The sequence below is a fragment of the Electrona antarctica genome, assembly GCF_951216825.1.
Source record: "Electrona antarctica genome assembly, chromosome: 10".
Classification (NCBI taxonomy): Eukaryota; Metazoa; Chordata; class Actinopteri; order Myctophiformes; family Myctophidae; genus Electrona; species Electrona antarctica.
This window is the reverse complement of record NC_136791.1, coordinates 2125200-2148030: the sequence shown is the minus strand read 5'-3', so window position 1 is coordinate 2148030 and position 22831 is coordinate 2125200. Positions and strand designations below refer to the sequence as shown.

At 44.7% G+C, this 22831-nt stretch overlaps 1 protein-coding gene across 1 annotated transcript; it reads left to right on the top strand.

Moving 5' to 3' along the window:
• The first annotated feature begins 3147 nt into the window (after nucleotides 1-3147).
• Nucleotides 3148-20434, top strand: LOC306931596 (non-structural maintenance of chromosomes element 4 homolog A-like). The gene is made up of 11 exons (XM_079513041.1): nucleotides 3148-3266; nucleotides 5826-5934; nucleotides 7234-7320; nucleotides 10280-10410; nucleotides 10805-10950; nucleotides 15301-15400; nucleotides 16291-16381; nucleotides 16466-16560; nucleotides 17363-17411; nucleotides 18921-19012; nucleotides 19369-20434. Exons 2-11 carry the CDS (start codon nucleotides 5829-5831, stop codon nucleotides 19432-19434), a joined length of 963 nt encoding a protein of 320 aa, XP_079369167.1. The 5' UTR covers nucleotides 3148-3266; nucleotides 5826-5828; the 3' UTR covers nucleotides 19435-20434.
• Nucleotides 20435-22831: the final 2397 nt, after the last annotated feature.

The window sequence follows — 22831 nt, the reverse complement described above, 5'->3', positions numbered from 1 at the left end:
CATTTACTCAAGTATGTACAATTTCATGGTACTTTTACTTTACTTACTTTTATTTCCATTTCTTTATACTTCTACTCCCACTACATATCAGTGGGAAATATTGTACAAATGACTGCTACAGTTATAGTTACTAGTTCGTAATTTATGAAGTTATTAATAAATCATATCAATCTTCAGAAAATGGCAGATCTACAAGGTCAACACATTGCAACGCAACATGTTGTGAGCATTTGAAGATCGGCTATTTTAAAATAGCCAGAGTTTTAAATGGGGCTTCAGTAGTTAATGGTCAAGTACATGAACTCAAGTACTGTACTTAATATTGTTTAATATTGTACATTTTTTAAGTATTTTTGCTTTCTTCAGTATTTACATTTACTTCTACCCGACTAAAATATTGTACTTTTACTCCACTTTACAATTATATGGAAATGAGTTACTTTTTTTATTTTGATAATTACAAAAAACACTAACCACTTCAGCCGAATACTCCCCAGTCACCCCGGTGGACACCGGCGGAACTGCTCAGCCTGGCACTACTACACAATACATAACATAAGTAAACTGCTTAAACGGTTAAACCTAACATTATTCCCAACCTTCACCTCAGTAAAACGGTGCCAAAACCTAACCATTGGTGTGAGGTTGGGGAGAGTGTTTTAACCCATTCTGGACGGAAACTCCTTTTGGTGTTTTAACTAAGCATTATGTTATACTTTAGCTATTGAAAAATAGCAGATCTACAAGCTCATAGCGCGCCACCGATATATATATCGGCCATTTGAAAATAACAAATGTATGTATTTCTACATTGTGGCATTGCTACTTTTGTTTTTTAATTTTACAACAAGAGTTCTTTTCTTATTCCACCACTGCTTCTGAGCAGTGGCTCGGAAGAGCGTTGTAAGCTTGTAGATTGGCTATTTTCACTGCTTTGTTTTCTAATTTGTGGAATTTCTTTTAATTTTGTATTAATTCATGAAAACTTGCTTTTGGGAACTTTTTATTATTATTATTTTTTTACTCATGTTTCGAAATAAAATGTAGGAAACTACACAATTAAATGAAAGGGACTCATGTGTCTGTGAGCCACAAATGGGTCTCGACCCAGTGTTTGGGAACCAGTACTCGATCACTGAACCCGTAACCGACCAATGAAATGGTTTCTGATCACTGAACCCGTAACCGACCAATGAAATGGTTTCTGATCACTGAACCCGTAACCGACCAATGAGCATGGTTTCTGCTGGTGTCTGAACCCGTAACCGACCAATGAGCATGGTTTCTGCTGGTGTCTGAACCCGTAACCGACCAATGAGCATGGTTTCTGCTGGTGTCTGAACCCGTAACCGACCAATGAGCATGGTTTCTGCTGGTGTCTGAACCCGTAACCGACCAATGAGCATGGTTTCTGCTGGTGTCTGAACCCGTAACCGACCAATGAGCATGGTTTCTGCTGGTGTCTGAACCCGTAACCGACCAATGAGCATGGTTTCTGCTGGTGTCTGAACCCGTAACCGACCAATGAGCATGGTTTCTGCTGGTGTCTGAACCCGTAACCGACCAATGAGCATGGTTTCTGCTGGTGTCTGAACCCGTAACCGACCAATGAGCATGGTTTCTGCTGGTGTCTGAACCCGTAACCGACCAATGAGCATGGTTTCTGCTGGTGTCTGAACCCGTAACCGACCAATGAGCATGGTTTCTGAACCCGTAACCGACCAATGAGCATGGTTTCTGAACCCGTAACCGACCAATGAGCATGGTTTCTGAACCCGTAACCGACCAATGAGCATGGTTTCTGCTGGTGTCTGAACCCGTAACCGACCAATGAGCATGGTTTCTGCTGGTGTCTGAACCCGTAACCGACCAATGAGCATGGTTTCTGCTGGTGTCTGTTACTATGACCGACCAATGAGCATGGTTTCTGCTGGTGTCTGTTACTATGACCGACCAATGAGCATGGTTTCTGCTGGTGTCTGTTACTATGACCGACCAATGAGCATGGTTTCTGCTGGTGTCTGTTACTATGACCGACCAATGAGCATGGTTTCTGCTGGTGTCTGTTACTATGACCGACCAATGAGCATGGTTTCTGCTGGTGTCTGTTACTATGAACGGGGAAATGTAATGCAGGCTTTGGATAATGCCAAAGCCTGCATTGGTTAATGTCAAAGTTCTATTCTGTGAACTTTAATTTTCATACATTTTAAGGCGAGAGAGGATACTGCCAATGTGTTCTTTTTATTCAGTCGTATGCATTTAACCCATTTTGGGCGGGAACCCCTTTGTGTTTTAAACATGTTATAATTTAGCTATTGAAAAATAGCAGATCTACAAGCTCATAGCGCGCCACCGAGTGGCGCGCTACGAGCTTGTAGGTCGGCTATTTTTGAAAAATCGTGAAAATGTGGCACAAATCTTTGAATATATATATATTCTTTCAGAACGTTTTTAACTCAAATCTTTGCTTCTGAGGGGTTCCTGGACCAACATATTCTCAGATGGGGGTCGGTGGCCGATTATATATAATTTTTGTGGTCCTTGACTTGAAATATTGAGCACCACTGATACAGAAACATAAGGTTTTTCAGAAAACTTTCAGGATTTTGAAGACATCTTTTAAATTTCAACGTCAGGCCTAATCGGTGGCATAAACATTCTATATATCCAACATTATGGTTATCCTGACCTGTACTGACCCCAATCAAAATCTCTTGTCAAATTGTTTTCACTCAAATACTGAATGGCCAGTTCGCACGAGAGACAGATATTATGCTTATTCCCATGTCACATACCCAGCATAAGTTCTATTGATCTCTTCAATAGTGTTATGAATATGAACAGCACATTTAAATAGTTTTGATTACTTGAAAGGGACTTACTTTACATTTACCCAAAGTGGCCATGCTAGATTCAAATTAACTGTTTTGGTATCAAATAGCCTGCTGCTATTAAATCCCTGGTCAATAATGGGTCAAACTCAATAATCTCATATATAATTCATCATAGCCTATTAATGTTGACACAAGTACTAAATATGAATGTCCACGAGTGCACTACAGTGCCACCTACTGGTGTAAATTGCACATGCTTCGCTGCAAGTTTGCTTGGTACTCTCTCGTTGACTCACGTGACACGTCAATAAAGAGGGCGGTGCTTTTCCTTTGTTTTGCCAATGGGTTCCCAGATTGTTTGATTGGTGACACGTGTTCATTGGACAGCAGGTTAGCCTATAATCATCTGCTGAGACCGGCTGAGACTCTGTAAGTACTCTAGCATTTGTACGTAACCTAAACCCAAAACATTTCTATGAAAAGCAGTAACTAAATATGTAATATAGTCTTAACTCTTAAGTGTGCCTATTTGATTCATGGTTACTGTAAAAATTGCCAAACCGTTTTGCTGGCTTATATAGAGAGTTAGAAACAGTTTAACCTAGCTAGGACAATTCGGCATTTAGCTACAAACAACGATCTGCTGTGAAGGTTTTGGTACTGTAGACACAGCTAGTAAAGCAATAGGTTTACCAATGACAGCCAGCCACTGTAATAAGTTAGATTTATTGAGGCTGGAGTGGAGAAGATAATTGTAAACGTTGTTGTACCTGCTTGTTACGTCCCGATATGGCGGTCTAGGCAATGAATCGTCGGACCAAATACATGTAACCGGGCTCTAAAGGGACAATATAACATATCCAGTGAAAGAATGGAGGAATTGATTGAAATATTTATTAACAGTTTGCAGAATTACAGTACATTTCAAGCACAACAACTCAATACAAAGTCTGTTAACTGTGAGTGGACGACCCAATAAAGCATTACACTTGTTTACAAGAGGGTCCACCTTGTTCAATTCATAAAAAAAACAACAACTGATGGATGAAATGAACAAGAGTTTATTTGAACATGTTTCTGAACAAAGCCAGGGGAACAAACTGGTGAGTGCCAAATCAAAATAGCCTACCATAAAACAACATACTGTCAACTGAAAAATGTAAATAACTTCTAAACCTGCTATACACAAACAAAAATACAGAGGGTGGCACTCACACCTAACCTAATGTTTTTAACAGAAAATAACTACGTGTTGAAAATGTACATTGTACAGGGTACCCTAGCTCTGGTCCATAGCCTTCTACTGCTTCTGCAGGGCAGAATCGTAGAAGCAGTAGAAGGCTATGGACCAGAGCTAAGGGTACCCCAGCTCTTACCTAGCTTCCCTGAAAGAAACAATTTAGTGAAGGCTGAGACACAAAGCCTGTACAGTGTACTATGGTTGTGTACAGTGTACACAACCAGAGCCGTCTCTCTGACATGGTGGAAGGGACAGGGGCTGTGATTGCAAGTGTTGACCTTTATTTAACCAGTAAAAACCACATTGAGACTGAAGTCTCTTTTATACAGTGTGAACTGGCCAAGAGAAGAGGCAACATAAGTGACACAGCTCTGCCAGTAACAATAAATACAAGACAACAACAAAAACAGGACAAACATACAATGCTCATAAATACAGAACCCACTACCGAAGAAGCTCAAAGGGAGAAGAGGAACGTCTAGTAGTAACACAACCAATAAAGACTAATCAATAAAAACGATTAAAGCAACTGTGGCGACTGGCTCAAGAGGTAGAGCACGTCGTCCAATGATCCATGGGTCGGCGGTTCGAATCCCGGCTCCTCCTGTCTATATGTCGAAGTGTCCTTGGGCAAGACACTGAACCCCAAATTGCTCCCGATGTGCTGGTTGGTACCTTGCATGGCTTCCGCCGTAATCGGTGTATGAATGTGTGTGTGAATGTAATGCACAATCTATGTAAAGCGCCTTGGATAAAGGCGCTATATAAATGCACCATTTACCATTTATGAAATTTGCTAGTAAACTAAAAAGAAAGAGCATTTGCTATACGTCAAAGCTCCAGTGTTTGGGAAGTATGTGCCCCATGATGGCAATCCTTTTAACCCATTCTGACCTGAGATCAGATTCTAAAAATGTCTTCTACATCCTGACAGTTTTCTGAAAAAGCTATGTTTCTATGTCAGTCGTCAGTCATTTTTCAAAAATAGCAGACCTACAAGCTCATAGCGCGCCACTCGGTGGCGCGCTATGAGCTTGTAGATCTGCTATTTTTAAATAGCTAAAGAATAACATAATGCTAACACCAAAAGGGGTTCCCGCCCAAAATGTAAAGCTCACTAGGGGAATCACAGCAGCCAGTTTGAGTCTGGTCTGTAGGTCATTCCAAGACCAGGGTCCGAAATAAGCAAGGTTTTTTCCCCAGCCTCAGTACACAGGTGCTTCTGGGACATTGAGATGATTGGTTGACTGATTATTGGCGGACCAATGAGATAGTGAGGCAACACAAAATGTGGCACTCCTCAACAGCTCAATAGCATTGCTACAGCAACTTTATTTTCTTACTGCACATAATACTAGTAATATATTATGTAAAATGTGCTGTCTGGTACAACCTATAGGTAGTACCATTGCTATATGTCGGTGACAGTAAAGGCTCATACATAGTCTGGATTTTCGGTGGTGAGGTGACCACCGAACTACAACATGACGTCACGAGCCGCGGTGAAGAGCAAACCACCGCCACCGCTCCAGCCCTTCTCTCTGTTTTTACTCACCACCGCTCAACGTTATTTGAGCTCCGGTGGTCAGCTCACCACCGGAGCGGTGGTCAGCTGACCACCGCTCCGGTGGTGAGCTGACCACCGAAAATCCAGACTATGAATAGGCCTTGAAGCAACAGTTTATCCACACTGTGACTTGAGTGAAAATGGAACAAGCACTTTTTTTTTGTTTTGTTTTTTTGTTAAGAAAATGGAAGGCAGTGGTGAAGAAGATCTGGGCACATCTCAGGCTCACTCCCAGGAGGGCTTAAGAGATGTGAAGGGAAGGTACAGGGCGCTGTTCAACTTAGTTAAAGGTGAGTAAGACAGAGATGTGAAGGGAAGGTACAGGGCGCTGTTCAACTTAGTTAAAGGTGAGTAAGACAGAGATGTGAAGGGAAGGTACAGAGCGCTGTTCAACTTAGTTAAAGGTGAGTAAGACAGAGATGTGAAGGGAAGGTACAGGGCGCTGTTCAACTTAGTTAAAGGTGAGTAAGACAGAGATGTGAAGGGAAGGTACAGGGCGCTGTTCAACTTAGTTAAAGGTGAGTAAGACAGAGATGTGAAGGGAAGGTACAGGGCGCTGTTCAACTTAGTTAAAGGTGAGTAAGACAGAGATGTGAAGGGAAGGTACAGGGCGCTGTTCAACTTAGTTAAAGGTGAGTAAGACAGAGATGTGAAGGGAAGGTACAGAGCGCTGTTCAACTTAGTTAAAGGTGAGTAAGACAGAGATGTGAAGGGAAGGTACAGGGCGCTGTTCAACTTAGTTAAAGGTGAGTAAGACAGAGATGTGAAGGGAAGGTACAGAGCGCTGTTCAACTTAGTTAAAGGTGAGTAAGACAGAGATGTGAAGGGAAGGTACAGGGCGCTGTTCAACTTAGTTAAAGGTGAGTAAGACAGAGATGTGAAGGGAAGGTACAGGGCGCTGTTCAACTTAGTTAAAGGTGAGTAAGACAGAGATGTGAAGGGAAGGTACAGGGCGCTGTTCAACTTAGTTAAAGGTGAGTAAGACAGATGTGAAGGGAAGGTACAGAGCGCTGTTCAACTTAGTTAAAGGTGAGTAAGACAGAGGCCAGTCTATGCTGTAGTAAGTATTTTTGAGTGGTGCAACCGCTCCAAGGAACAGCAATGTCCGTGTTGTTCACCTATGTGTTGTTCACCAACCACTCCAAGGAACAGCAATGTCCGTGTTGTTCACCTATGTGTTGTTCACCAACCACTCCAAGGAACAGCAATGTCCGTGTTGTTCACCTATGTGTTGTTCACCAACCGCTCCAAGGAACAGCAATGTCCGTGTTGTTCACCTATGTGTTGTTCACCAACCACTCCAAGGAACAGCAATGTCCGTGTTGTTCACCTATGTTTGTGACTATGTATGTTTGTGTGTGACTCATGTGTGTGACTCATGAGTACCAGTAGGGGCGCTGTTGTGCCAGAGACAGAGAGATAGTATTGCACTGTTGACTGTTAATTACAGAGAGAGAGAGAGAGGTGGGGGGTGGAAGGGGGGGAGTTGCACCACTCAGTTCACACGGGTGTGATTTTTTTTTTAGACCTGTTCTTTTTGGTACCACTGACAGTTGTGCTTTCTTGTATGTTTGATCTGTGTTTTCCAGAGAACAGAGATGAACTGATGAATCTGTCCAGCGATCATGGGCTCAATGAGGTTATGGATGAGGCATCCGGTCTTTATTCACATGCAGGTATAGGTCCAACATCACACATCCGGTCTCTATTCCCATGCAGGTATAGGTCCAACATCACACATCCGGTCTCTATTCACATGCAGGTATAGGTCCAACATCACACATCCGGTCTCTATTCACATGCAGGTATAGGTCCAACATCACACATCCGGTCTCTATTCCCATGCAGGTATAGGTCCAACATCACACATCCGGTCTCTATTCACATGCAGGTAAAGGTCCAACATCACACATCCGGTCTCTATTCACATGCAGGTAAAGGTCCAACATCACACATCCGGTCTCTATTCACATGCAGGTATAGGTCCAACATCACACAAGTCATCTTAACCCATTTAGGCCTGACCTCGAAATTAAAAAAAAGTCTTCTAAATCCTGACAGTTTTCTGAAATACCTCATGTTTCTGTATCAGTGGTGCTCAATATTTCATGTCAAGGACCCCAGAAATTATATTTAACTGGCCACCGACACCCATCTGAAAATATGTTATTCCAGCAACCCCCCAGAAGCAAAGATTTGAGTTAAAAACGTTGGCTCTGAAAGAAAGATTTGTGCCACATTTTTCAAAAATAGCAGGTCTACAAGCTCATAGCGCGCCACCGAGTGGCGCGCTATGAGCTTGTAGATCTGCTATTTTTCAATAGCTAAATTAAAACATAATGTTTACAACACCAAATGGGGTTCCCGCCCAAAAACTAAACCCCTATATACTTTTTTTGGTCAAATTCTACAAGCACACAACACATTGTGAGCTTGAGGTTCTGCTATATTCACAAACATTTCTGTCAAATGTTATTCTATTTTTTGCAGAATGTTAACATGCCCAGAATAGGGTTTCTAGGCTTCATGTGTACTCTTACAGGCCAATGTCTACAGGTGTGGAGAGAGAGATTGTGGTATAGCTGTATATAGTTAATATTCGAGTGGTTTCGGATTAACAATTTCAGGTCATTAATTTAAGCAGGGACATGCGATGCGAAAATGTGATGGTCCGACATGCGCTGCTCCCGTGCTTGCGATTATGGTTAGGTTAGGGATTGAGGTTTCGGATCAATAGTATGTCGGAACTAAAGCCTGTACCCCAGTCACCTGTCTCATCACAGTATGACACCCACATTAGTAAACGTCACCCTCTGGGACATCACATCACCATAATCAGATGATCATCATATTAATAATAGCAGCAATAACTAAGAAACAATGGAAAAGCAAAAGGTCTTCTATTATTATTATTATTATTATTATTATAATAATTCAGTTCACTCTTTTTCCGTATTTTTTTGGTTGCACTTGCACATAAGTTAAATGTGTCCTGGAAGTCCCATCCTAACTATTTGGAGCAGTATGTGCTTTTAATAGCATCGCCCTTAGAGATAGGGTGAGAAATTCACGCGAGAGACTCGGAGTAGAGTCGCTGCTTCTTTGCCTGGAAAGGAGCCAGCTTAGGTGGTTCGGGCATCTCGTTAGGATGCCTCTCGAGCGTCTCCCTAGGGAGGTCCTCGATGCACGTCCCACTTGGAGGAGACCCCGGGGCAGACCAAGGACCACGTCCCACTGGGAGGAGACCCCGGGGCAGACCAAGGACCACGTCCCACTGGGAGGAGACCCCGGGGCAGACCAAGGACCACGTCCCACTGGGAGGAGACCCCGGGGCAGACCAAGGACCACGTCCCACTGGGAGGAGACCCCGGGGCAGACCAAGGATCACGTCCCACTGGGAGGAGACCCCGGGGCAGACCAAGGACCACGTCCCACTGGGAGGAGACCCCGGGGCAGACCAAGGACCACGTCCCACTGGGAGGAGACCCCGGGGAAGACCAAGGATCACGTCCCACTGGGAGGAGACCCCGGGGCAGACCAAGGACCACGTCCCACTGGGAGGAGACCCCGGGGCAGACCAAGGACCACGTCCCACTGGGAGGAGACCCCGGGGCAGACCAAGGATCACGTCCCACTGGGAGGAGACCCCGGGGCAGACCAAGGATCACGTCCCACTGGGAGGAGACCCCGGGGCAGACCAAAAAGCAAAGTAAAGTAAAGTTCTTTGTTTACCCAGGGTGAATGGACTAAGCTCGAGATGCTTGTTTACAGCCAGACCCTGCTCATAGAACATTTCATGGTAGGGGTTCAATGCCTTGCTCAAGGGCACTTCAGCGGTGGTAATTTTAACGTGCCCGTCCGGGGATTCAAACTGGCGACCTTCCGATAACAAGACCGCTCCGCAAACCGATCGGCCACCCCTGCCACCAAGGATCACGTCCCACTGGGAGGAGACCCCGGGGCAGACCAAGGATCACGTCCCACTGGGAGGAGACCAAGGCGCAGATGGAGGGATCACATCGACTCACTGGCCTTATAGCGCCTCGGGACCCCCCCCCAGGAGGAAGTTACTAATGTTGCTCTGGAGAGGGAGGTCTGGAGCTCTCTGGTGGAGCTGTTGTCCCCGCAACCCGACTACGGATAAGCACCGGTGGTTGAAGGATTTATATATGGATGGATGGAGGTGCTTTTAATACAGCTTTTATTTTATTTTTTTAATTCTTTATTTACCCAGGGAAGTAGCTGAGCACAGGTGCTCATTTTCAGCAACGCCCTGCACATAGAAACAGACAGACACACACACACACACACACACACACACACACACACACACACACACACACACACACACACACACACACACACACACAGGTTGGGGGTTCAGTGCCGCACTTCAGCGGTGTTGGGTGAGTGATGACGATCACTTTCCTGCCCATCCGGGGGAAATGAGGGAAACCTCAATGTCTCTCGAGAACAAATAAAGGTTTGAATGAATGAATGAATTAGTTTGTATTTACTAAATAAATAGCTAAATAAATAAGTTACAGTATATCTTACAAAAGAAAAGCCTTCCGTCTTTGACTCATGTGCATATTATGTCTGGTAATTGTTCCTTCTTCTAATGTTCCTTGACAGGAGCTTCTGCTCAAATACAAGCCCTGGATGCCCAGCTACTGGTTGTGATCACAGACCTGTTGCAAGAGAAGGCCAGCCAGCTGTTTGTCGAGGGCAATGCTTTTGACTCGTCTGCCTTTGCTGAGCACCTCGTGAGTGTAATGAGTGATTATGATTATGTGGAGTAGATTTCATGAAGAAACAAAGTGGAATGTCCGCACACGATATATCTGCTCCCCTTTCATTACAACCTATAAATACAACAACGTTTCGCCCCTCCGGGCTTTCTCAAGTAACGTTGTTGTATGTATAGGTTGTAAAGACGGGGAGCAGATATATCGTGTGCGGACATTCCACTTTCTTTTCTTCATTCAGTCATTGTTTGGGTCCAGCACCGTATTCTGAAACTGGGATGTGCATACCGTTTTCCTGCTTTACAAGTAGATTTCACTAATGTGTACATTTCACATAACCATTATTCACACACACATACCGGTACCCGTGCTGGCGGATGTTTATCTCGTGATTGTCTCTTTATCCGAACAGCTGAACTTCATGGGATTTAACCGACTGGAGGATGAGGATGAGGAAAATGGAGTGGCAACTAATGGCCGTCTGCCCCAAGACGCCTGGCTTAGGGTCGCCGAGAGAGCCCAGTGCTGCTTCAAGACGGCTCCAACCTTCCATTACATGTGAGTGGCCCATCACTTCACCTGCTATTGTTAGGAAAGCGGAAGCAAATATCCCATTTCAACCTACTTTATAGCAATGTATATGTTGGGGAAATAATGTGTTCCAGACTCCCTTTTAATATGTTATTAGGGTAGGACAGGCTCAGAGGCAAAGGCTATGTTTTTGCTTGTGTGCGTGTGTGTGTGTGTGCCCATGCCCGTACAGGCAATCTCCTAGTTAATCTCGGACACTGCGATGGTTGTTGATTGCGATCAAAGTTGCCGTGTACGGTGTACCATGATTAGGGGTGTCAAAAAAATCAATTCGAATTAAAATCGCGATTCCCGGTATTCATAATTTCCAAAAAAAAAATGCTGGTTACAGTTACAGGAGTTTTCACTACATGGTGTTTGTGATATGAAATGTAAGCTCACCCTAATCACAGTAAACATCATGTCTTCAGTCATTTTCAAGTTACTGTAGTCACTTCAGTTGGCTGGAGTAGATTGTGATGAAATCCTATTCGATTTTGAATCGAATCGTGACCCCCAAGAATCGGAATCGAATCGAATCGTGGGACACCCAAAGATTCACAGCCCTAACCATGATGCAACTCCTCACAGGCCACACCCATTTCCGCCTGGGCGTGGCCAAGAATGTCCATGTCATCTTCAAAAACCCACTTTTTGCTGCTATTCCTAGATCCAAACTCACACCAATAAATACACAATCCCTGGAGTCATGTGATTAACATGACATAACATTTATTTGAGGATACGAGTTCACACAAAGGCACCAGATGTCGTTCCTCCCAGGAGAACACACTTTACCAGAAGAAATAACTTTTTTATTGTTTGATGTTTGATTTCTTTGTTTTTTTATGTTATTTTAGAGTGGTCCTCTTGAATCTGTAAGAAACATCATAATTGTCTCCACCAGGCCGAAGGCATGGGGAGAGAGTATGTTTTGCACTCCGTCTGTGTGTGTGTGTGTGTCCGTCCGTCCTTCCGTCCGTTACCAGCTAATCTCCGGCACCGTTAACCCGATCGATGCCAAACTTTGCACACACACTCCCTGGATGCCAACGATGAACCTCTGCCCCACATTTTCCAGAACGGCCTGTTATAGCGCCACCATGAGGCAGCTTTTCACATTTTGTACCTAAAACTGCACCTATCTGCGTGAAACGTTGCATGCACACTCCCTAGAGGCCAAGGACAAACCGTTGACCTGCATTTTCCGCATCTGCCTTTTATAGCGCCACCAGGAGGCCGACTTTTGTAAAACACATTTTTTGATATTACTCCTCCAGATTCTGTCCAAAAATCTCACAAATCGTTACACAGTATCTCTATGGTCATGTGCTCAAGTTGGATCTGTCCGATATTTCATATTCCATCCTAATTGGCTATAATTGGCTTTCACAGTTTGCAAGATTGCCCCGTTTTGAACAAAAGCCTCAAATCATGAACGCAGCATGCAATTTACGTGAAATCTTTCACACATTTTCTTACTAGGCTGAGGAATATATCCCACCCTTTTCACATTGGCCTGTTATAGCGCCACCAACAGGTAGATTTTTGCAAAACACATTTTTGGAACAAAATGCCTCAAAAACATTTATATTAATCCTAAACATTTTGCCAAACATCTCACAGTCCTATCCTCCTGGTGGAGACCTGTGCCCAGAAGGGCACTTTTTCTAGTTCATACTGATATGCAATGATGTTTTCTAATAAAACCTGAACTTAAAAGGTGTAATATTATTTAGATTACATTTAGATTGGCTATGATTGCCTTCCAAAGTGGAGTCGACCATTTTTATAAAATATGCCAAGAATTACCCCAAATTTCAGCGACACATTGAGTGGCCCTAGCATTACGTTATGCTTTAGCTATTGGAAAATAGCAGATCTACAAGCTCATAGCGCGCCACCGAGTGGCGCGCTACGAGCTTGTAGGTCTGCTATTTTTGAAAAATAGAAACGTAGCTTTTTCAGAAAACTGTCAGGATGTAGAAGACATTTTTAGAATCTGATCTCAGGTCAAAATGGGTTAAATACAAGAGCCAACAATTCCCCATGCTACAAATGTCAGTGCATGTTATGGAGACTCATTAGAGCGCACCTCCAAAAGTGCTTCCTCGAGTTTCTTCAAGTTGAACGGCATGTCGCAGAGACACACGACAGACTGACACACCCCTGGATAGTTCACCCAGAGACACACGACAGACTGACACACCCCTGGATAGTTCACCCAGAGACACACGACAGACTGACACACCCCTGGATAGTTCACCCAGAGACACACGACAGACTGACACACCCCTGGATAGTTCACCCAACCTGGTGGACATCTGACAGACAGGTGGACATCACGACAGACTGACACACCCCTGGATAGTTCACCCAACCTGGTGGACATCAGAGCGCAGGGACGTGGTGGGCCCATAATTCAGCCCGGGAAGTGTGGAGTTGTGGAGGCCCTCTAGGGGCCGCGCGCCTATTTTATTAATACAAAACAAAAAAAAAAACGGCTGGCCCAGACCGGCCTGGACTGGACCGGCCGTTCGGGAGTTGTCCCGAATTTCCCAATGGCCAGCACGTCCCTGGTTGAGGCACCAGGGAATGGCCAGCACGGCCCTGGTTGAGGCACCAGGGAATGGCCAGCACGCCCCTGGTTGAGGCACCAGGGAATGGCCAGCACGTCTCTGGTTGAGGCACCAGGGAATGGCCAGCACGCCCCTGGTTGAGGCACCAGGGAATGGCCAGCACGCCCCTGGTTGAGGCACCAGGGAATGGCCAGCACGCCCCTGGTTGAGGCACCAGGGAATGGCCAGCACGCCCCTGGTTGAGGCACCAGGGAATGGCCAGCACGCCCCTGGTTGAGGCACCAGGGAATGGCCAGCACGTCCCTGGTTGAGGCACCAGGGAATGGCCAGCACGTCTCCCTGGTTGAGGCACCAGGGAATGGCCAGCACGCCCCTGGTTGAGGCACCAGGGAATGGCCAGCACGTCTCCCTGGTTGAGGCACCAGGGAATGGCCAGCATGTCTCCCTGGTTGAGGCACCAGGGAATGGCCAGCATGTCCCTGGTTGAGGCACCAGGGAATGGCCAGCACGACCCTGGTTGAGGCACCAGGGAATGGCCTGGTTGAGGCACCAGGGAATGGCCAGCACGCCCCTGGTTGAGGCACCAGGGAATGGCCAGCACGCCCCTGGTTGAGGCACCAGGGAATGGCCAGCACGCCCCTGGTTGAGGCACCAGGGAATGGCCAGCACGCCCCTGGTTGAGGCACCAGGGAATGGCCAGCACGTCTCCCTGGTTGAGGCACCAGGGAATGGCCAGCACGCCCCTGGTTGAGGCACCAGGGAATGGCCAGCACGTCTCCCTGGTTGAGGCACCAGGGAATGGCCAGCATGTCTCCCTGGTTGAGGCACCAGGGAATGGCCAGCATGTCCCTGGTTGAGGCACCAGGGAATGGCCAGCACGACCCTGGTTGAGGCACCAGGGAATGGCCTGGTTGAGGCACCAGGGAATGGCCAGCACGCCCCTGGTTGAGGCACCAGGGAATGGCCAGCACGCCCCTGGTTGAGGCACCAGGGAATGGCCAGCACGCCCCTGGTTGAGGCACCAGGGAATGGCCAGCATGTCCCTGGTTGAGGCACCAGGGAATGGCCAGCACGCCCCTGGTTGAGGCACCAGGGAATGGCCAGCACGTCCCTGGTTGAGGCACCAGGGAATGGCCAGCACGCCCCTGGTTGAGGCACCAGGGAATGGCCAGCACGTCCCTGGTTGAGGCACCAGGGAATGGCCAGCACGTCCCTGGTTGAGCGCCCTTGTCTTGTTGTACCTTCCTCACAGGAGCCAAAGACACATTTTCGTCCTAGTTATTCACTTTTCAATTGTTCTTATAATAGCAGCAATAACTAAGAAACAATGGAAAAGCAAAAGGTCTTCTATTATTATTATTATTATTATTATTATTATTATAATAATTCAGTTCACTCTTTTTCCGAATTTTTTTGGTTGCACTTGCACATAAGTTAAATGTGTCCTGGAAGTCCCATTCTAACTATTTGGAGCAGTATGTGCTTTTAATAGCATCGCCCTTAGAGATAGGGTGAGAAGTTCAGTCACGCGAGAGACTCGGAGTAGAGTCGCTGCTTCTTTGCCTGGAAAGGAGCCAGCTTAGGTGGTTCGGGCATCTCGTTAGGATGCCTCTCGAGCGTCTCCCTAGGGAGGTCCTCGATGCACGTCCCACTGGGAGGAGACCCCGGGGCAGACCAAGGACCACGTCCCAATAAGACAATCTGTTATACTTATGGTGGGTGTATATACTGTCTGTTTCCATTGTTCTGGATCTGTCAGGATGGGTTCATTCGTCGCAGAGCCCCCTCCTCCAAAGCAAAGGGTGGAGCGCCAGAAGAAGGCACCCACTAAGGAGGCCCAAAGGACCATGCCAGCACAGGTAGATTCGTTTTGGTTTTTTGTGTCAATTAACATACCGTTTGGTGCAGTGTTGTTCTCGTCAACGGAAACTAAAACGAAATATGTTCCTCAACGCCCATTTTTCACCGCACGAAAACTAGACTAAACGAGACAAAAACCCACGTGTATAAACAATAATTGGACTAAATCATTTATGCAATTTCGTTGATAAATAAAGACGAAACGAAAATGTTGTTAACAAAAATAAAGACTGAACTAAAATCTGTCTTCATTTCGTTCACTAACAAAGACTAGACTTTTTATTTATTCATCGTATCATTTTCTACCTGTGAGCGCATCATGCATGTGCCACGCACGCACGCAGCCACGCGCACACACTAGAGTTGAATGGACATGCATGCTGTGCTCAGAACAGCTACAAAAGTTACTAAACTACGGAACGCACTGGTGCAACTCACATCTATAACATTGCTTATTTTCTTTCTGAATAGCTAACACTATTATCTTTGATAACTGAAAACATTCAGGATGTTATGTTCTCAAAATATGGTTCATATACATGGAAATATTGAGAATGCTTATCGTGTGCAAAGAAAACTATTTAGTGCTACAACATAACTAGGGTAAACTAAGGTAAACATCAGACCTAGTCTTAACATCTAAATAACAAGTATAAGTATTTTGAATTTAAAAAAAAAATCTATATTACTGAAAATCAACTCATTTAAAGGTTATGTAAATTACACACACACTCGCTGAACAGTGGATCAATGACAATAACCCATTATTCAGCTCAGCATGTAATTGTAATTTATTGAGACTCACTTATGTCCAAAAGATACATTACAGTAGATGTTATTATTCAAGTCTACAAAGTTAATGCATCTTGTCCATTTTCTTGTCTTCAAGTTGAAGCAAATGGAAGAGTCTCACCAAGAGGCCACCGAGAAGGAGGTAGAGAGGATTCTGGGATTCTTGACGAGTTACCATGCGGAAGATCGTGAGTTCAAACTCCACAACAGGAATAATAACAAAGTTTTAAAACAGACAAATGTCTCATTTTAATGTTTCTGTCAATTTGCAGCAACTTCACCCATATCCTACTATGAGTTTGTTATTGATCCTACGTCGTTCTCACATACAGTGGAAAACATGTTTCACACATCGTTCCTCCTCAGGGTGAGTCATCTGTTTAAAACCCATTTTGACCTGAGATCAGATTCTATAAATGTCTTCTACATCCTGACAGTTTTCTAAAAAAGCTATGTTTCTATGTCAGTCGTTCTTCGTCGATTTTTAAAAAATAGCAGACCTACAAGCTCGTAGCGCGCCACTCGGTGGCGCGCTACGAGCTTGTAGATCTGCTATTTTTCAATAGCTAAAGCATAACATAATGCTAACACCAAAAGGGGTTCCCGCACAAAATGGGTTTGTTACAGGTACAGGGTTCCCAGATTGAGATAAAGTAAACACTAAACACCAGCCCTGATGCTTTTTATTTTCTTTTAGTTTTCATCTTCTTGGCGGTTTTGCTTAATCTTTTTTCCAGTTAGCTGCATTGCTCTGAATGAGCAGAGATGGAAGCTTGAGGATGTTGTACATTATTAATAACCACATAATGGTTGAGTGGTGTCCGTCAGGGCTCTAGGCTAGTGTAGGTTCTGTTTTCTGTTATTGTGGGGAAAACAGATGTTGCGATGCGTTGTGAGTTTGTCCATCGTCTACTTTCAGCGAAAGCTTTCCTCACACTGTGGAGGCTGGGGTTATGTGGAGGCTGGGGTTATGTGGAGGCTGGGGTTATGTGGAGGCTGGGGTTATGTGGAGGCTGGGGTTATGTGGAGGCTGGGGTTATGTTGAGGCTGGGGTTATGTGGAGGCTGGGGTTATGTGGAGGCTGGGGTTATGTGGAGGCTGGGGTTATGTGGAGGCTGGGGTTATGTGGAGGCTGGGGTTATGTGGTTAATAATGCATGTGTTTCGCAGGATGGTTTGGCGAAGATGTATCTGGACACAAACAAGTTGCCTTGCATTGGTGAGAAAAAATGCTTGTTGTTTTCCCCCTTCTTCAAAAGTTGTCAGAATTTGTATAATTCCAAGTGCTAGGAATTAACTCAATTCAATCAGATACATGGACGAACTGATACGAACCAGAGCGATACAGGGCAATGGAAAACGCTTGCCCCCCCCACACATAGCCTGGTTAATAAACCAGACCGAATCAGCCGTTGGCAAAAACAAATTGCCTACCAGCGGATTAGGGTCTGGCGAGGCTCAGTAGCACGCCTCTTTCCTACAACCGAGAACAGGTCGGACCAATCGGGACACGGTATGCAATATGGGCGGGCTTTGGTACAGTGACGTTCAATGCTTGAGACTTTTGACTGACAGTAGCTCTGACCAATTGCGTCAAAGAGAAAATGTTTGAACCCGCCCCCCGGGAAATGAAATCCAAGTGGAGCCAGCCCAGACTAATATACCGCGACAGTGTTGTGTGATATTAGTCTGGCTTATTAGCCAGTCTACCCCACACATACGCACGCACGCACGCACATACACACACCCCTTCACCCTCCTCTCGCACTATTATGCTCGAACTCCACCTTTCTAAAGCCTCGCATTGCACCTTTCTAAACAATTGTTTGCTGTATATATGGAACATAAGCTTTACATAACTTTGCTGCTACAAGGAAAAATTGCACATGTACATAATGTTTTTTTTGTTTCTTTTGTCGTTTGCTCTTTCTTGCACTCTTTATTCTATCCCTTTGTTTGCTGTGATTTATGTTTGATGTTATGTTATCTATGCTGCTGCATTGTCTGAAGGAAGCCAAACAAAAATAAGTTTTTCTCTTATGTACCTGTACACAAGATGTTTTTCTCTTATGTACCTGTACACAAGATGTTTTTCTCTTATGTACCTGTACACAAGATGTTTTTCTCTTATGTACCTGTACACAAGATGTTTTTCTCTTATGTACCTGTACACAAGATGTTTTTCTCTTATGTACCTGTACACAAGATGTTTTTCTCTTATGTACCTGTACACAAGATGTAACAATAAAGTACAACCTTGAACCTTAACCCTTTGGCATACATACTGTACAAGCAATGGCCACCAAGTGTATTTTTGGCTGGTTATTACATTATTGCCTGGGTAAAAATATAGCAGCCAATAATGTATTAATAACCGCCAATAACTTAAGGTGATCCGGACGGCTCTCCCTGCCTTGGCAGTCTTTCCTCCATCTGTGGCATTCTCTCTTGCTTCCAATAAAGATAAGTAGAGTGGTTGGCTCGATTCTCACTACTGGTGAGGTGGTAGTTTCACTCCTGTGCCTTGCTTGCCTCCGTGCAGTGGCAAATTCAGGTTTCATGCTAATATTAAGCATTAACAGATTGCTGTCTGTTCATTCATATCGTGTGTGTGTGTACGTGCGTGTGTGCGTGCGTGTGTACGTGCGTGCGTGTGTGTGTGTGTGCGTGTGTACGTGCGTGCGTGCGTGCGTGCGTGTGTGCGTGCGTGCGTGCGTGCGTGTTTCAGCTCCTGGGACAGTGGAGGAGGATCATGGTGACGTTGGAGAATCAGCCTTCCGTAAACAATGCATCATGTCCATCAGCATGCAGAGCTGGAAGGTGAGGAACTGTGGGCCATTATGGACCTGCTCTAGAACCACTGCTCTAGAACCACTGCTCTAGAACCACTGCTCTAGAACCACTGCAGTATAAACAAACTATTCACTTGGGTTAACCCATTTAGGCCTGACGTCGAAATTAAAAAAAAATCTTCTAAATCCTCCAGTTTTCTGAAATATTTTTCAAAAATAGCAGACCTACAAGCTCATAGCACGCCACTCGGTGGTGCGCTATGAGCTTGTAGCTTGCAGGGGTCTGATCTCAGTTCCTATTGTTCACTGTTCATCCTCACAGTTGGTATAACATTGCAATTTGAAACAAACAAACAGTAATTTTTATTTTGTCATCTTCCTTAGGACATAATTGAAGCTTTTGAGATCACAGTGCCCATGATCCCAGCAAATAAATACCAAAAATGTTGAATGTTGAACTTCATGTTTTTTTGTTGTTTTGTTATTGTTAGGGCTGGACAAAAATATATCAAAACTGTTCTGTAGGATAATCGATAATCGAGAAGTGGGGTTTTTGTGATATTGTTTTATTTCCAACCCCCTGTATTATTTTTTTGTTGTACAATGGTGGTGTACAAAAATAGTGAAAATAGCTGATCTACAAGCTCATAATGCGTAGCATTGCGATGCATTGTGAGCTTGTAGATCTGATATTTTCACTTTTTGTATTTTTCCTTTTTTTTTTCTTACTTACTTACAAATGTGCTCTAAGGCATCGATAAGGTTCCTCCACCTATCACGTTTTTTGGCAAACACCCCCATCTCCAGCAGCTCAGCCTCTACAGTTCAAACACCCCCATCTCCAGCAGCTCAGCCTCTACAGTTCAAACACCCCCATCTCCAGCAGCTCAGCCTCTACAGTTCAAACACCCCCATCTGCAGCAGCTCAGCCTCTACAGTTCAAACACCCCCATCTCCAGCAGCTCAGCCTCTACAGTTCAAACACCCCCATCTGCAGCAGCTCAGCCTCTACAGTTCAAACACCCCCATCTGCAGCAGCTCAGCCTCTACAGTTCAAACACCCCCATCTGCAGCAGCTCAGCCTCTACAGTTCAAACACCCCCATCTCCAGCAGCTCAGCCTCTACAGTTCAAACACCCCCATCTCCAGCAGCTCAGCCTCTACAGTTCAAACACCCCCATCTCCAGCAGCTCAGCCTCTACAGTTCAAACACCCCCATCTGCAGCAGCTCAGCCTCTACAGTTCAAACACCCCCATCTCCAGCAGCTCAGCCTCTACAGTTCAAACACCCCCATCTCCAGCAGCTCAGCCTCTACAGTTCAAACACCCCCATCTGCAGCAGCTCAGCCTCTACAGTTCAAACACCCCCATCTCCAGCAGCTCAGCCTCTACAGTTCAAACACCCCCATCTCCAGCAGCTCAGCCTCTACAGTTCAAACACCCCCATCTCCAGCAGCTCAGCCTCTACAGTTCAAACACCCCCATCTCCAGCAGCTCAGCCTCTACAGTTCAAACACCCCCATCTCCAGCAGCTCAGCCTCTACAGTTCAAACACCCCCATCTGCAGCAGCTCAGCCTCTACAGTTCTGTGGCAGATGATCTTAGGTCAGCCTTGTTTCCTCTCTGGGGGCATTCGAAGTACGTTGTATTGTTCTTTAAATCGTTAGGGGCAAATGTTATTTGTGATATTGATTTCTAAGTCATATTGTCCAGCCCAACTTTAATTGGTTTTTCTTTTGTCAAATATTGAATAATAAAATAGAGAAACCAGTGAGTGTTTTTTTTCTGTGACTCTGAAGTGAATGCCTTCTGAACAGTATCGCATAACACAGTGTAACACGAGTAACACGGTGCAACGTGTTGTGAGCTTGTGAAGCTGTTGTTGTGACGTCATGTATACATTAGGCCGCACTCACGGAGCTCATTACACATTTCTGTTAGATGTTAGACATGTTTTTATGAACAATGTAAACGGCCAAAAACAATGTATATGCAGAGTAATTCAAGGCCTGGAAATGTGTTTTTCTAATTTCAAAAGAATTCCAGGAATTTCATGGCCATGGGAATGTTTTACAGTTGGGGCACCGGCTGGCCAAGTGGTCCAGGCGCATGCCACATATAGGCTCTGGCCTGACAGTGCATTCACTTGATAATTAAATAATAATAATAATCTAAAAAAACGTTTTACATCTTATACTAAGCTGCAAGCATTCTTACTAAATTCACCAACCTGCACAGCATTCCAATGAACGGAAAGACCACATTTTTGGGGGCCCAACGCAGGAGTAGAGCGTGAAAGCTTTCCAGGGATGAGGTCTGGGCGTGAGGACTGATCTTGGCGACGTCCTTCAGCAATGGAGCTTTCAGCACCAGGTCACAAAACCGTTCACAGGCTTTGGTATCTGAGGAATGATAAAAAACAGAGGATGTAAAGATCACCACTTATCAGTTTAAAAATTACAACTACAATTACAACTTATGCATGATGACTACTGTACTACTGTAATCAGTCAATAGAATCACAGTTATCAGATTTTAATCGATACCCAAACTGGAAAGACATGGAGTGACTGACACTGTGACTGACATCTGCACTGCGCATGTCCTCACAATATGAAGACTGCACTGCCCTCTACTGACCATTGGCAGCATCTGTGTTCATTGCACTTGACTCAATATTCAATACAGTGCATTTCAAGTTTCAACAATAGCTTTTCATAGATTTTAGGCAATCAGGCGGGGTTTATTTATCAAATATTCATATCTACAGATACAAGCTGCCAAATGTACCGCAAAAGACTGTGCTAACACTACAAAGCCATGCTGCCACGCCTGACAGACAATGCAAGACACGTGTTCCACTTCCACTCACAATTTAGGTGGCTTTTAAAATGCGGTACTTATTCCTTCATTACAAATGTGATAGGCCTATGTATTTGGCACCTCATACGTGTAAATATAAAATCAAATATAGCCTACAATTGAAACCTGCTATTGCATTGATGTTCTCCGGTGTTCAATGAGTTTCTGCGTTTGTGTGTGGACACATATCTTTGTCGTATGAGCAGTTTTTATAAACAGGACAAAAATATCCGTTTCACAAAAGATCCATATAGGTACAGCCCAGGTCACAAACAGCTGTAGATAGCATAAATGGTTATTTTTAATAATATAAATGATATAATTCATATTTAGAATAAAGTAATGAAGAAGTACATTTGTAGGATTTCAGCATAAGATGTAGACAATGTAAATGTCTCACTTGGTAACAGCCATGCTCTGGGTGTGAGGAGGTCATGGGCACAGTTGGGGAACAGTGGATTGGCGTGGGCGTGGACGTTCTGCACGTGGTTGGTGATGGATGACCACTTAGCCACAGCCTCTTCCCCACTCTGCGACGAGGATGTGCACCAGTACAGATGGTTAACAGAGCTCTTTCTCCACACTTTGACCTCATCACAGCCACGCTCCTTCCCAAGTGCCTCCAGTTTCTTGGACAGGCCTTTGAACAGGATAAGAGAGAGAAGAGAAAGAAAAAGAAGAAAATAATTAGTTTACACATGCTAAGTAATAACAAGTAAACTAAAAATGTCTTGTGAATAATAATAATAATACTAATAATAAATGAATAATATCACTAATTTACTGTGATTGCTTGGCTCAATAAACAACCTTTGGCTACATGCCAGGCATCGTAGAAGTGCTGGATGTCCCGTTTCTGCTCCTTCATGTACTTCTGTACCTGCAGGTGACGGTCAGTGACAATGGCACCTATTGTCAAGCCAGCCGACTCCAGAAATGACAGGCTCCTGGTGAAACCTGCTATTTCCATGTTGTTGCTGTACTT

What these genes read in the sequence shown, in the direction of transcription:
- LOC306931596 (XM_079513041.1), top strand. Translation starts at nt 5,829, where the DNA reads ATGGAAGGCAGTGGTGAAGAAGATCTGGGCACATCTCAGGCTCACTCC. An exon ending in GCTGTTCAACTTAGTTAAAG is followed by an intron (nt 5,935 to 7,233) that starts GTGAGTAAGACA and finishes TGTGTTTTCCAG; the next exon opens with AGAACAGAGATGAACTGATG. An exon ending in CGGTCTTTATTCACATGCAG is followed by an intron (nt 7,321 to 10,279) that starts GTATAGGTCCAA and finishes GTTCCTTGACAG; the next exon opens with GAGCTTCTGCTCAAATACAA.